The sequence below is a fragment of the Polypterus senegalus genome, chromosome 1 (genome assembly GCF_016835505.1).
Source record: "Polypterus senegalus isolate Bchr_013 chromosome 1, ASM1683550v1, whole genome shotgun sequence".
Taxonomy (NCBI): domain Eukaryota; kingdom Metazoa; phylum Chordata; class Cladistia; order Polypteriformes; family Polypteridae; genus Polypterus; species Polypterus senegalus.
Window position 1 is genome coordinate 30,526,467 of NC_053154.1, and position 14,295 is coordinate 30,540,761.

The following is a 14,295-nucleotide window of genomic DNA, read 5'->3' on the forward strand; positions in this document are numbered from 1 at the left end:
AGGATGAGCCAGGCATGTGAAAACACACACAGTCATCAAGAGGCGGTATAAAAAAAATGTGCAGTGAATTTATTTCCAACAATCTGTGGCCACAGAAAGCACAGTGCTTTACTTAAATAATCCATAAAAACAAGGTGAACAGTGGAGGTTAGAAGTCCTAATAAATTACAACAAAATAAATTCATAAAAATGAGGTTAAAACTCCAGGCAGGTCATCTTCTGAAAATATGAGCACTAGTACAATTCTCTAAATCCAGTGTTTCCTCTGCTTATCCCATAAGGACCTTGCAGCACGTGGGGATGCCTGCCAACAGGTGGAGTCAACCATCAAAAACCCAGCAGCTTTGCTGCCATTTCCCGGCCCTTCACAGGGGGACCCCATGAGCTCTGCTCCTACTCCTGCTCTTGCCACTATTCCCCAGCATCTGGGGAAGCCTGCTCTATGCTTATGGGTTGCTTCAGCTCGGTAAGGTGTTCATCAGGAGCCATCCTCTTCGGACCTGTTGAAAGCTGGTCACATGTTCCTCTCTTAGGGACTCACACCTAACCACCTTCTTCCATCCCAAACAGCACAGCTTCCAATCCTGCCTCCCTCCCTCTCCCCTCTCTCTCTCACCCTTTTCCTTATCCACCATTCCTTTTTTCTCTTCTTTTGTCTCCTCTCTGTTTCATGCCTAGTCTCATGTTTATGCACCGATCGGATGCAGGTACTGCAATCACTTGCTCCAAGATGTGAATCAAGCATTTGACTGAATTGCTTGCATTTTCACATTAATGTACAATCAGTCAAGCATCCCAATTAGTCTTGGAACACTGCATGCACATTCCCATGTGTACTTGCACCAGACTGGAACCTGCACGCTTCAGGCCTTCTATTTATTTATTTTTTTTTAACGCACAACATCACAAACATCTCTCATCACAGTTATACATTGTCAATGTTTTTGGAAAATCAAGATAAATAACATCATTTGCACCTGCCTGATCATATGCTTTTGTTGTTTCCTCCCATTTGTGATGCATGACCTGCCCCCTCTTAACCTTATTGACTGTTCACTAAGGCACCTGTTCTGAACACGTGTTACTCAGTCCTTTCATTAATAATTGCTTCCATTAATTTACACATTAAGCTTGCTGGTTCAATTACCACATTTTTTAAAAATGATAACATTTGCTAGCCTCTAATCTGTAAGAATCTATCCAGTGTGCAATGACATCTGAAAAAAATGTGTTAAGGATTGCAGTATTTTATCGAACTACACAGAACTGAACAATTTTCCCAAGGGCAGACAAACCATAGGCAGATAAGTTTTCAAAGGGAGCAAGGTGTGAAAAACAGTGATCAGGTCCAGTGCTGATCCATCATATAATTCCCTTCTCCCTTGTGCTGGAAGGTAATGGACTACAGATATCATCTATTGTTAAATTAGGGTTAAATTCTTCTCTGTACTTATACATTTTTTATTTTTAAACTGTATTGAGGATTTGTTCTGTTCTGTGTATTGTTTTCTATTGATCCCCTTCTTTTTGACACTCACTGCACGCCTAACCTGCCTGGAAAGGGGTCTTTCTTTGAACTGCCTTTCCCGAGGTTTCTTCCATTTTTTCCCTACTGGGGTTTTTTTGGGAGTTTTTCCTTGTCTTCTTAGAGAGTCAAGGCTGGGGGGCTGTCAAGAGGCAGGGCCTGTTAAAAGCCCATTGTGGCACTTCTTGTGTGAGTTTGGGCAATACAAAAATAAATTGTATTGTATTGTATTGTACAGATAGGAAAGATTCAGATGGGATCCTTGAGAGAGAAAAGGGAATAAATACACATAAATCAAAAAGATGTGGTGAAGCAGTCAACCCTCCAAAAATGGACGGGATTGAAGAATGTACTTGAATTATTACTGCTGTGAGTCTTAAAAACTAAGGATTCAAGTCAACAGGCATAGACATATATAGACTGTGAATATTTGCATATTGTTAGACACATCATAAATAAACCATCATCATGGTGTTCAGTTTAATTGTTTTGCCGATGACATCTAACTTTATATTTCTACCGGATCATCTTCTCTGTTCTTTTAGACTAGTTGCCTATATGAAAAAAAGGATTTGGATGGAACATTGTCTACTTATGGTTTCATTGTGCCAAGTCTGAAATTCTCCTTCTGGTCTCTAAAGTTACTCCTTCAAAATTTGGATTTGTCATTATCTGTATCGAGGACACACCTGTTCCTTTACACCTGATTCAGCCTTGGTGTTGTCTTTGACTGTCTGTCTTTTCAATCTCACATTAATGCTACATTCCATGCTGCCATTTATCACCTTCATTACATTTCCCTTACTGACCTGCTCTGCGGCTGAGGCGCTAATTCTAGAAATCATCAGATTATAATGCTTTATTGTCTTGTATCTTGGCTAATCTTGTATACAAGCTGCAGTTAGTTTAAAATTCTGCTGCATGCTTACTGAATCAAACTAAGGCCCACAGTCACATTACACATATTCTATACTGTGTTCATGGACTTACATTTAAGTACCATTGTGACATTGTGACGTTAAGATTCTTGTCCTCACTTACAAAGCACTCCATGTTAATGTTTCCACTTATTTAAAACATATTCGTACAGATTATACACCAGCCCACTCACTACCCTCTTCTACTTCTCCCCTTCTTGTTGTCTCTTCAGTCTACCTGTCTTCCATGGGAGGTCGAGCTTTTAGTTATGTGGTTCCTTAGTCAAAGTCATCTTTTCTGAATTGCTTTCTCTCTGTCATAGATTTTATCCTTCTCAATTAATTACTTTTTGTTTTATTGTATTATTTGATAGATACTTATTTATTTAATTATAATATATTAGTGTTTTATCTTGGAATTTGTTTTTTAGCATCTAGAAAAGCATAATTAAATAAATTGTATTATTATTATTATGATTATTATGATGTCTTAAGAAGCACCCCTGAAAGTCTTTTCTGCCTGCTGCTATCAGGCAATTCAGTACGTCCACCTGATGTAAAGTTTATTTTTATCTATCGATTTATTTATTTATTTACTTATCAGTTGATTGATTGATTGGCTGTATTATGTGTCCTGTGAGTCTGTGCCCTTGTTTTGTATGTTTTTTGCATGTTTTGCTGCTGTATGCATCTGAATTTCCCCATGGGATTAATAAAGTTTATCTAAACTAATATATTATTATTACTATATATTGTTTGAATTTGATTCCACAAAACTTAGTAATTTGTTAATAATATAATACAAAGCAAATAGTGTGACTGATCCAGTCAACAGGAAGTGTATTATGTAAAAAATAATTAAAAGTTCAGTCAGTGGGAAATGCAATATGTAAAAATTAATTGAAAAATAAATTACAATGAAGTAGAAATTGTAAGGAAAATGAAAGGTAAAAAGGGCACATTGAACCAGGAACAGGAAGAGCCTTCTTGCAACAAAATATTATGCAACATCTTGACATTTTATAAGAACAGACTGCAAATGTGGAAAATATTTTTCACTCCTAGAGATTTTTAAGTACTTTGTCAGATTTTCTTCTTCTCCTTTGTTGCACCTTTAGATGTAGCAATATGGATGCATTAAGACCTAATCTAGACTTTATTAAGTGGGTTTATATGGGTCAACCTTCATCCAAATAGCTGAAAATATATTGGTATTGTGAAAGGATTCCTAATAAAAAGTACATATGTACAATGTGTCATTTTATGGAATAGTACAATTCTAATTGCTAACAAAATTCATATTCATGATTTCAATTATGAGTAAGGATTAGTAATACTAGCTTGCTGAAGGACAATTTACGTGGAAAATTATGTTATGTATTTAGAACTTGTGTATTATGTTGTAACAAAGGCAATTTTAAATGATTTATTGATTATTTACATTTTTTATTTTATTTTAAGGTCCAAGCATTTGCTGTTCCAGTTACTGTTTCTTCAAAGACAAAGTCTATTGAGCTGTCCTGTCTATGTGCTCACAAGTCGAGTTATAATCTGGAAGAATTTTTGCAGATCCGGTCTCCTTGTCTGGCTGATACTCTGCAAAATGGGGAGATTATTCCAGTGACCTGTTCGGATACTGGGCTGTTATGTGAATATCTGTATCTTATTGAGGTGCAAGATGACTGGGAGGATCCTGCTGAGGTATAACATTACTTGTGTGAGCTTTTCTTTGAGAGCTTCAGTTTTCTGTCAGACCCTAAAGTTACACATGCTAGCTAAACTAGCAATTCTTTAAATAACCTGGAGTGAGTTTGGGTGTTTGAGTGCATGTGTGCTGTAGCTCCTCAGAATGTTGAAAAGAGAGGTTTTTACAATGGATGGATGGATCTAAAGGATCAATATGAAAAAAGTGAAAAGAAAAAACATTTTCAATTATACCTTTTTAATCTGCACTTCCATTTAATTAGTTAACAAAAACTGCAGAGCAAATTGCAAATCAGCTTTATTCACATAACTAGTATGAATGGTTTCTAGTGTAGTGTAATGCAGGTCAAGCTGTTCAAAGTATTGTCTCCTTTAATGATTATCTGACGTCTGCCACTGATACACAGTATTGAAACAACTCTTGACTCTTAAAATGTTGATTATGATAATTTTTTAAGAGTGAGCAGCATCTCAGTTCAGTTTTTAGAAAATGATATTGTTATCTGATGGGACTTCATCGAAGTCTGACAATTTATATTATGTACCAAAAAAAGCGTGTGACACTTCGTAGCCTCCTTCATTACTCTGCCCACTCCTACCACACTTAGTATTTTAGTGTGTTACCTGATATATTTTGATGTTGTTGTGAAAAATGTAAACCAGTCCAAAATTCACTTTTGTCTTAAGGGAAATCCTTGTGTTGAAAATGGTAAAACATCAGAGCTATTAATATCAGAATGCCTGACTCCCAGTACAAGCCTCTTCTCCCAGTTTAATCGATTTCAAATAGCACAGGGTGTTCAGAAAAATGATTTGAAAAGCCCTACTTAACACAAGTCAACATCATTAACTGAGAGACCGTAGCCATGGGATATTCTTTATAGCACTGTATAATTCATTAGACAGCGCTTTACTTTAAGACTGATGACCGTTATGATGAGACAGACAAAAGTGGGAAATGAAAGTAACATTTTACAAACAGCCCCCACATGTCTGTGTAAACTCCTTCCCTCACCCACACTCCCACATGACTTGATGAACATCACTTTAGCAAAGAGAGACCACTACTTCACAGTCTTTCTCTTCATCATCTGTCACTTCTATGTGGAGTTGACATGCTTCATCAACTTTGTCCATACAGCTCGGTCCTGCACCTCCTCCCCAGTCAAGTCCTTTTTTTTTTGTTTTTTCTGTCCTCCCTGGCCATCGGACCTTACTCTTATTCTGTCCTATTCTAATTCTTACTTTTTCTTTTATTTCTCTTTAATTCATCATGTAAAGCACTTTGAGCTACATTAATTGTATGAAAATGTCCTTATAAATAAATGTTGTTGTTTATCCATCCACCTCTGCTTTGGCCTCCCTCACTTTCTCTTCCTCAGTAATTCCATTCCCATAACTTGTTTCCCATATAGTCATTGTCTCTCTTCACATGTCCATACCACTTTCTGTACTTTCTTAGACATCTCTAACACTTTTGTGGTACCTCTGATTGTCTCATTACTTATTTTGTCCTTTTTTGTAAATCCAGAAATCCACCTCAACATTCTAATTTCTGCCACACCTAACTTCTTCTCCCGTGCTCCCTTTAATATTTAAATTTATTCACTTTTTTCAATAGCTCTCCCTATGGGCTAACTGCTAAAGTTTTGGACTTCATCCTTTTTATCTTCATATCCTCTATCTTCCAAAGCCCTTCTCTGTTCTTCCAGTTTCCTCTCCTCTTCCTCTTTTCTGGTGCCACAACACAATGTCATCATCAAAAAGCTTGCACCAGTGGGATTAGTCTTTTATCCCACAAGACTACACATCCATAACCAGACCTCTACCACACAGTAAGTCCTTGCAATTAACAATTTGCTTTTGGAGCAGATGACCACTCAAGAACTGCTAAGTAATTTTTTGAAAGATACCGTTTTTATTTTTCACATTTTTCTATATCTTTAAGTTTCTTTTGATTTTAGCATGCATGTGATCTCAATCCTGTTTAACCAGATTATTTTTTTTAAATTGAAAAAGTTGTTCTGGAGAGACGTTTTTTGTTTTCAGTATGCTAATTTTTATAAGTTACACCCAGCCAGACATTAAGAACGGTCAGCAGTATAAAAGTAAAAGTTTCTGCTGGAAACCTGCTTTGTGTACCAGTTGATGTAACTGAAATGAGTGGGGAGTATAATTACATTGCATTAAATCCGAATTTACTCTTCACAACATGGTAGTGGTTTTGCTTGATGTTTGTTATCATGTTTAGATAAACACAGATAAAATTTATTTAAACAGATAGCAACATGTTCCCTTTTTGACAGTGAATAGCAAATTAACAAGTAACAACTACTGCTTCTGATTTTTTTTAAATGAAACTAAATTATTCTCATTGTGAAATTGTTTTACACAGAAAGTGAAGAGCTTCATGCACAAGTGTGCAACTTTGAGTCACCACCTGTTTCTCACTTCAATGGCCGTTCCAGTTCTTGACCTCAGCAGACATGGGGTGCCGCCATCTCAGGTGGTGAAATGGCTGCTTGAAGGCCTGAAGATGTTCGAACGGGAGACGTCATTCTCTTGGCTTCATTCTGTTAGGCTTGTTCTCAGTCCTGATTGTACAGATTTCAGCTTGGTAGGAACCTTATTTTTTTCTTTCAAATTTAAATGTTGTACTCTTAAGTTAAAGACAGGCTTGTTGGAATGAAAATATGTTGCATGCAAATATGTTCTATTAATGAGACAAATAATTATTTTACTTTAAGCAGAATAACACATAAACACTATAATGAATTTTAGATGCAAAAAGGACAGAATGGTCAAATTTCTTTTTTGGTTGGAGAGATACTGTATACATACACTGAGGCAGATCTGTAAAAAAAAGTAATTTTCTAAATTATAGGATGTGCTTGGATATAGTCATGGCAGCTAAGGGTCTAGAAACAAATTAAACAATTGTTTGATAACTTTGTTCATTTTTTAAACAAAACTTTAAAACATTGATTATTTACTCAGGTACCCTTTATCCAATATGAGATTTTGGTTGAAGACCTGAAAACATTCAGAATCAGATATTTGCAGTAATATTTTCTTTTTGCTTTTTCTTGGAATTGTAAATGGCAAGGACAGCAAGGTTGATTTTTGATAACAGTGTTCTTCTTCATGAGGATCTGAGGACATTTTGTTTTATAGAATGTGATAAGGTGCATATTTGCTGGACTTCTGATTCAGTAGTCTGAATATTTTCTGTACTATTAATTTTACAGCCTAAGGCCATGCCTTTGGATTTTCATAAAAGCTGTCAGTTCTCTGTACAATTCTAACTTCTGCCATACTGCAAAATCACTGGTGTTAAATGAATAGTTAAACTGTGTGTATATTCAAATTAATTGCATACTGCTTGTTAAGGGTTAATTTAGCACTATAAAAACTAGGCTCACACTGGTGATTTTGAGGCTCATTGTCATTCATCAGTGCAGTCCATACCTGCCTGTATGAATAAAGGACCAGAGCAGTAAAAACATTCTTGTTTTCTCTCCATAACACTTTTTCTTTCTTTCATATGCTCTGTAATCTGGGACACTTAGGCAGCTTCTAGGTTGCCTCACTTAAATGGGCAAAACAACGGCTACTTCTACGGGACAATGGGTTGCCACCAAGCAGGTTGATTTCAGGTAACTGGCCCCCAGCCAGTCATAATATTTAAGTAGGCAATATGACACCAGTTTTTAGATCATGGGGACTCAGATTGCTCTCAATAACCTGGCAGCGATCATTCCCCCACTATGTGCTCCTTAAGCCATTGTATATTTTATTAGAAAAATAGAAAATAAATGGCAAGAACAAGGAATTCAGCCCATCCTATTTAACTAGTTTGTTGTAAATAACATCAAGATGAGATTTCAAGGTCCCTCAAGCCACGATTTTAATGTCCCTAAAGTCGTACTCTTCCAAACACTACTTGGTAATTTATTCCATGTGTCTGCGGTTCCTTGCGTGAAGAAAAACTGTTATATTTGTGTGAAACCTTCCCTTAACAAATATACAACTGTGTCCCCATGTTCTTGTTGCAGAATTTATTTTAGTGATTTAAATACTTCAATCACGTGCCCAACTAATATTTATTCAGTAATGTACAGATCATCTCATAAAGGTACATATAAACAAAAAGTATGTCTTTCTTCCAATAGGAAATCATACAGTACTGTACTGTTGTGACTGGCATTAGGCCGTCTACATGTTTTCCACATTATGTTACTTTACTTGCACTACCAATCACAACTCAAACACAAGAGGTTGAGTGGTAGGAAAGCATATGAATAAATAGCTCACATGGACATAGACTTTTGTAGGGCTTATTAATAATCTTTTTAGTGTATATTATTAATTGTAAAACATATCCTTTATGTGAAACAAACCTCTGGGTATTAATGAGGACTGATATCATGATCTTTGCTGCACTAGCAAATGCTTCTGTAGCATTTAGAGTGCTACATGAGTTGGTGTTGCTGTGCTGGAATATTCCATATTTTTAATCAACCTTTTAAGGATATCATAAATTCTCCATAAATTGGAGGTAACAATAAAAACAGTTTATCTGGGGTTATGTAACTCACCTTTACACAAAGGAGAGGATTTGTAAGCACATTTATAATATTGGGCCGATGGAGAAAGCATTGGCACTTTGCAGATTCAAGTTTATACTGGTAATAATAATAACATTCAATGTGAGATACTGTAGCAACCACCAAACAACAACCACAACAACAACATTTATTTATATAGCACATTTTCATACAGAAAGTGTAGCTCAAAGTGCTTTAGATAATGAAGAATAGAAAAATAAAAGGCACAGTAAGAAAATAAAATAAGTCAACATTGATTAACATAGAATAAGAGTAAGGTCCGATTGCCAGGGAGGACATAAAAAAGGAAATTTATAACAACAATATTTATTGCCACAATACATTTTCATACTACAAAGAGTTTATCTCATGATACTTTAAAAACATTAAATAAATACAAAAGCAAAAGTGAAAATAGAAAAAATTAACAGACAATAGGGTACTTTAATGGTTATTGAGTCCCAAATGGTTATGAAGGAGAAATTGGTGTCTGATTTGACAAATGTATGCTGCAGTCAAATAGTCAAGAAGGAGAGGAAAACAAAAAGTCAGGCCAATGTGAATGCTGGAGAAAATAAACCCTTAGTGTTCCAAGGCTACATGGCCGACGAGCCTCACCTGGGCATTCTGTAGCCATTAATGGTTACATGTTATAAAAGGAGGCAGCAAAAAGAACTGAAAAAGACACGGACAGACTTCCGAACTGGACAAACACTTAGAAATACAGTTTCATGTAAAAAAGCGCAGTGCTACAAATGTAAGCAGTAGGAACATCAATTACAAATAGAAGATGTAAGATCCTGTCCTAAACGAAGCAACATCTGAAAAGGATTTATCATCTAAGCATGTGCTGAAGCTATTAAAAAGTCAAACAAAGTGTTAGGTTATGTAATAAAAACTGTTGAATGTAATGAGGCAAACTTTGCTCAAACTATATAACGCGGTTGCGAGACTTCATCTGGAGATTTGTGTGGGGTTCAGGTCACGACGCTACGAGAAAGACATTGCAGCACTTGAAGCTGTACAGAGGAATGCAGCCAAGTACATCCCAGGTCTTAAGGGCATGACCTACTCTGCCAGACTCAAAGAATTAAACCTGTGTAGTCTTGAGCAGAGGAGGCGGAGGACCCAGCAGAATTTTTTCAACTTAATGGTGAATCACATAGTCGAGAACATCAGTGAAAATTAAGGGGAAGTCCCAGGAAACACTTCTTTATGCAAAGAGTTATGGAAATCTGAAACAAATTACCGAGACATAGTTAAATCAGAAAACTTGATAACCTTTAAGAATTAAACAAGCTTGATGGACAGAATAGTTTCCTCTTGTTTGGTAAATTTCTTCTTTCTTAAAGGTTCTAGAAGATATACATTTCTAAAGGTCTCAATATATTAGTATCTTCTTCATCTTGTGTGGCAGCAAAGGCATCTACAGAGTACTTAGTCCATATTGAAGTAACTTAAAGCACCAGCACAGTAAACAAGAAAGAGAAAATAAAAACACACATACATATAATGACTAGTACCTGGGGAAGAGTCAGGGGCCCTCACTGGGCATCTTCTCAGTGCTGTGGAGGAAACAGGAGAGGAGAGCACCAGTGGCCCTTCTCATCCCAGGGTGATACCACATACCGTAAATGAGCTCTAAGGGTGATCCACTGACTTGCATGTGGCACAATAATGGCTGCCATCACTTCACCCAGGTGGATGCTACACATTGGTGGTGGTTGAAGTGCTTCTGCTCTGAGTTGTAAGAAAAGTACTATATAGATGTAATTTTGTGGTTACGTAATTCACTTTTTACAAAAGGGCCAAAAATCCACCGCTATAAGATCAAACACACACTTACAGGTGTGTACAGGCAGGTGCTGGATGGCTTTCCTTTAGAAGTAAATCAAATATGTATCTGATTTTCATGTATTGTAATTTGGTCTACCAGCTTCTGTTTCTTAAATTTCAATGTCAAATGTAAACAGAAAAGTATCAAAATCTGAAAGGTGCAAATACTTTTTCATAATTAAAGATAGACCATATAATGTTGGGAAATAATCAGGATTTGTAAAAATAAATATCATTTTGTGGTTCATTCTCAAAATAGCTCAATACCTATACTTTAAAAGATAAATATAACAAAATCTCACATGCATTTCTTTTATTTATTTTGTAGGTGATGGAAGGCATTAAAAGATCAGAAGGTAGGGATACTCAAATTAACAGTGTATGTGTTTTAGAATTACATTTTTTTTTTTAATTTTTGGAATAACATGCAACACTTGACTGACAAAATAAACATTATTTGGGTCTGCTTTTCCGAGTTCAGATTCTGCCAGGTATGGGTTCTACAATTTATTAACTAACCAAAAAGTTTAATCTTGTGAAACCTCTTAAGATTCTAATGTAATTAGGAATGTGGAGTCTAGAGTTTTTTTAAATGGCATGCCTGTACACAAGGTTAAAAAACAAGGTTATTACAATTTCCACCAATGTCCTTTGTAGCTATTGCTAAATCACAATCTCTCTATGTCTCTCTCTCTCTCTCTGTCTCTCTCTCTCTGTCTCCCCCTGTTCTTTCTTTCTTTCTTTCTTTCTTTCTTTCTTTCTTTCTTTCTTTCTTTCTTTCTTTCTTTCTTATGTTCTCTAGTGCTTCTAATGCTCCTTGGCTTCACCTTTGAATGTGCAAGTTGGCTCCAGCTTCTCCCAATAGGGACCCTGTGCTACTATCATCTGGCCTGAAGGTCTTCTGGCATGCTGAGTTGATCTTTCACTACTTCTATCAATCTTTGCTTCTCCTGGATATTTTCCCTCAATTCTGTGCTACCATGGTGGGTTAAAGTTCTAGAATAACCCGTACATCACATCTGAAATAGCAGGATTATGTACAAAGAATCTGTGCCTTCTTAATACAGTGGTCATAGGCAGCCTCAATTCTAAAGCAAACCTGGGCCTATTTTACTTGAAGGGGCCATGAACTCAGAAAGGCCCCAGATCTCTATAATGTGGAAAAAACAAGCTGCATTCTCTGTTAGTGGTTTAGGTCAGAAAGGACTTGTTGGATACATGTTTCCATGTTCAGAGCAGAGATACTGCAGCAGTATCAATGGTTCTGGAAAGGCAATTGCAACAATGACTTTTATCCCCTCTGAACAATGAATAAACAAATTAAGTATTCTTAAATTATAATTAATAGACAGGCTTTCTAATGACCTTATGACGATAATCAACAGTTCTTATTTATTAGAACTATTTATATTACTGGTATTTTCTGAAGGTGCTTGCAGGTATGATCTTCACAATTGCTCACAGATCTTTTAACAGGTTAGCTTCTTAACACATCCCACTGAAAACTGTACCTGTAATCTGTCTTCTAGGTAATTATGGGTAAGATATAGCACCTTGTTTAATAGTATAGTAATTAAAGGTTTTAAACAACCTCCACAATGACCACTGTTAAATTCATCTAGTGCTCTTTAACAGTTTGGGCAAATGCATCTGACATGCCCCTTTTTCCATGTTACTTCCCTTAATTTTACCAATATCAATGCCACTCCATGTTTGAAGATTAGGCTCTGCAAACAACAAAATGGTTTCCACTATTGCTGACTTCTCTTAACCCTAATGGAATTAGTTGTGTGACAGAATGTGCACTGAAAAAGGCCACATATTAAGTAAGATACCACATAGAAAAGAGGACATGGATAAAAAAAAACATTAATGAGAACAAAATAACAAAGACTGCATCCATTCTGGACCTGCCTAAACAAAACCAGGCTAACTAGAGAACAACAATTTGTAGAGTGTTCCTTCCTTCCTTCCAGCCTCCTAGCAGGAGAGCTCTTGCCTTTGCTTCTCTCCTGACTCCATAGCTGCCTGGCAGAGAAGACAACATATATTTCAAGGGAACATCTTGCCGCATTTCTGATGCCATTTAAGCCACCCAAAACTCTATGTAAGGTCAGCCTGCTTTACAGATGCTCATGCAAAGATTGCATTGCCCAGGAGCCTCAGCAGGAGGGCAAGGCATCAAAATAGCTTCTTTTGTAATGAGTCCCTGGGCATGAACAAACTGATGAGTCATTCCAGCTAGAAAATAATGTCCCATCGGAGATGTGTGCTCTCGTGCAAATTAGACTGAAATCCTACTCATCACATTGAGATGAGAAAATGAAATATGAAATGTTTAGTTTTACATCAAATATATATTATATCAGAATTGGTTTAATTTATTGTTCAGATTCTAGATTTGGATGAATGTGAATAGCTCTGGATTCAGCATAGTCTGCACTCTAAAACATTCATCCATCCCACTGAATTCAAACACAGCCAATCCCAGCCAACACAGGGCCCAAGGCAGGAACCAATCCTGGGCAGGGTGACAGCCCACCATAGGACACACACAAACTAGGGCCAATTTAGAATCATCAGTCTACTTAACCTGCATGTCTTTGGACTGTGGGAGGAAACCAGAGCGCCCGGAGGAAACCCACGCAGACACGAGAAGAACATGCAAATTCCACGCAGGGAGAACCCGGGAAGCGAACCCGAAGTCTCCTAACTGCAAGGCAGCAGTGCTACCACTGCACCACCGTGCACCCTAAAACATTCTACTAATAAACTGAACCAAGATCATGATGGAAGTTATAGAAAAGACTATTTTAGATATGCTGGAAGTCAGAAAGTACTTGCATAGAATTTTAATGGATATTTTTAATTAATACATGATCATTTTTGCAATTTAATACAAGTATATACTTCTATGAAGATATGACAATGAATTATTAAACAAAACGATAAGAATTGAATGTAACTAGAGTGTTAACTAAATGTTGTTTTAAGCGTAGACACGTGAGGCTTTTGTCTCATCTTAGAGGAGCCACCAGTGTAATTAATAAGAATAAAATGAAGTAAATAAACAACAAACATCCCCTTACAAAGCAAGGACAAACTAGTGAGAAAACCCAAATACCCCTATTGTAAGTAGTAAGATCAATGGGAAAACAAGTAAGACACCACTATTAAAGAAGTGGTGTTTAGAATAATGGAACAATTGGCATGTATATGAAATTATTATTGGCTGTAGTTGGTTGGTTAAGATGACAGAATTCTGCATATTAAGAGTCAGATGATGTGATTTATTAGATAAGGTAATGGCAATAGAAAAGTATAAAAGGGAATGAATTGTTTAATTAATTGCTCCTCCCATGGACAGACAGTTGTGCATATCTATAGGGTGGTCCAGATCTAATTATGCAATTTTCATTACGCTATAACTTATTAAGTTTATTACATAGAAAATCACCCAAAAACCATTGAGAAGTATGCAAAGTGATGACATGAAGAATCGTCTTTGTGCCGAACTGGAATCTTCCCTACATAAATCAACGTCATCCAGACTATCTGGATCTGCATAAATAGATCTGGACCATCCTGTATGTGCAAAAAAAGAATTGTTCTGCATTCTCATCTGACTTCGTGACTGACTTCTTTGAAAACAGAGGAAGGTTTTTTTCGCAAAACTTCTTCATATCAGTGGTTGAGAAATCTAGAA

The 14,295-nt window shown here is 36.4% G+C and overlaps 1 protein-coding gene across 3 annotated transcripts in view; it reads left to right on the forward strand.

The window, feature by feature from the left end:
* LOC120523792 overlaps positions 1-14,295 on the forward strand; it is a 95,102-nt gene that overhangs the window by 15,694 nt on the left and 65,113 nt on the right. For all 3 annotated transcript variants that reach the window (XM_039745413.1, XM_039745403.1, XM_039745393.1), the window contains exons 3-5: positions 3,904-4,143; positions 6,542-6,763; positions 10,918-10,945. In XM_039745413.1, the coding sequence (XP_039601347.1) occupies positions 3,904-4,143; positions 6,542-6,763; positions 10,918-10,945 (490 nt within the window). The remainder of the gene's footprint in view (positions 1-3,903; positions 4,144-6,541; positions 6,764-10,917; positions 10,946-14,295) is intronic.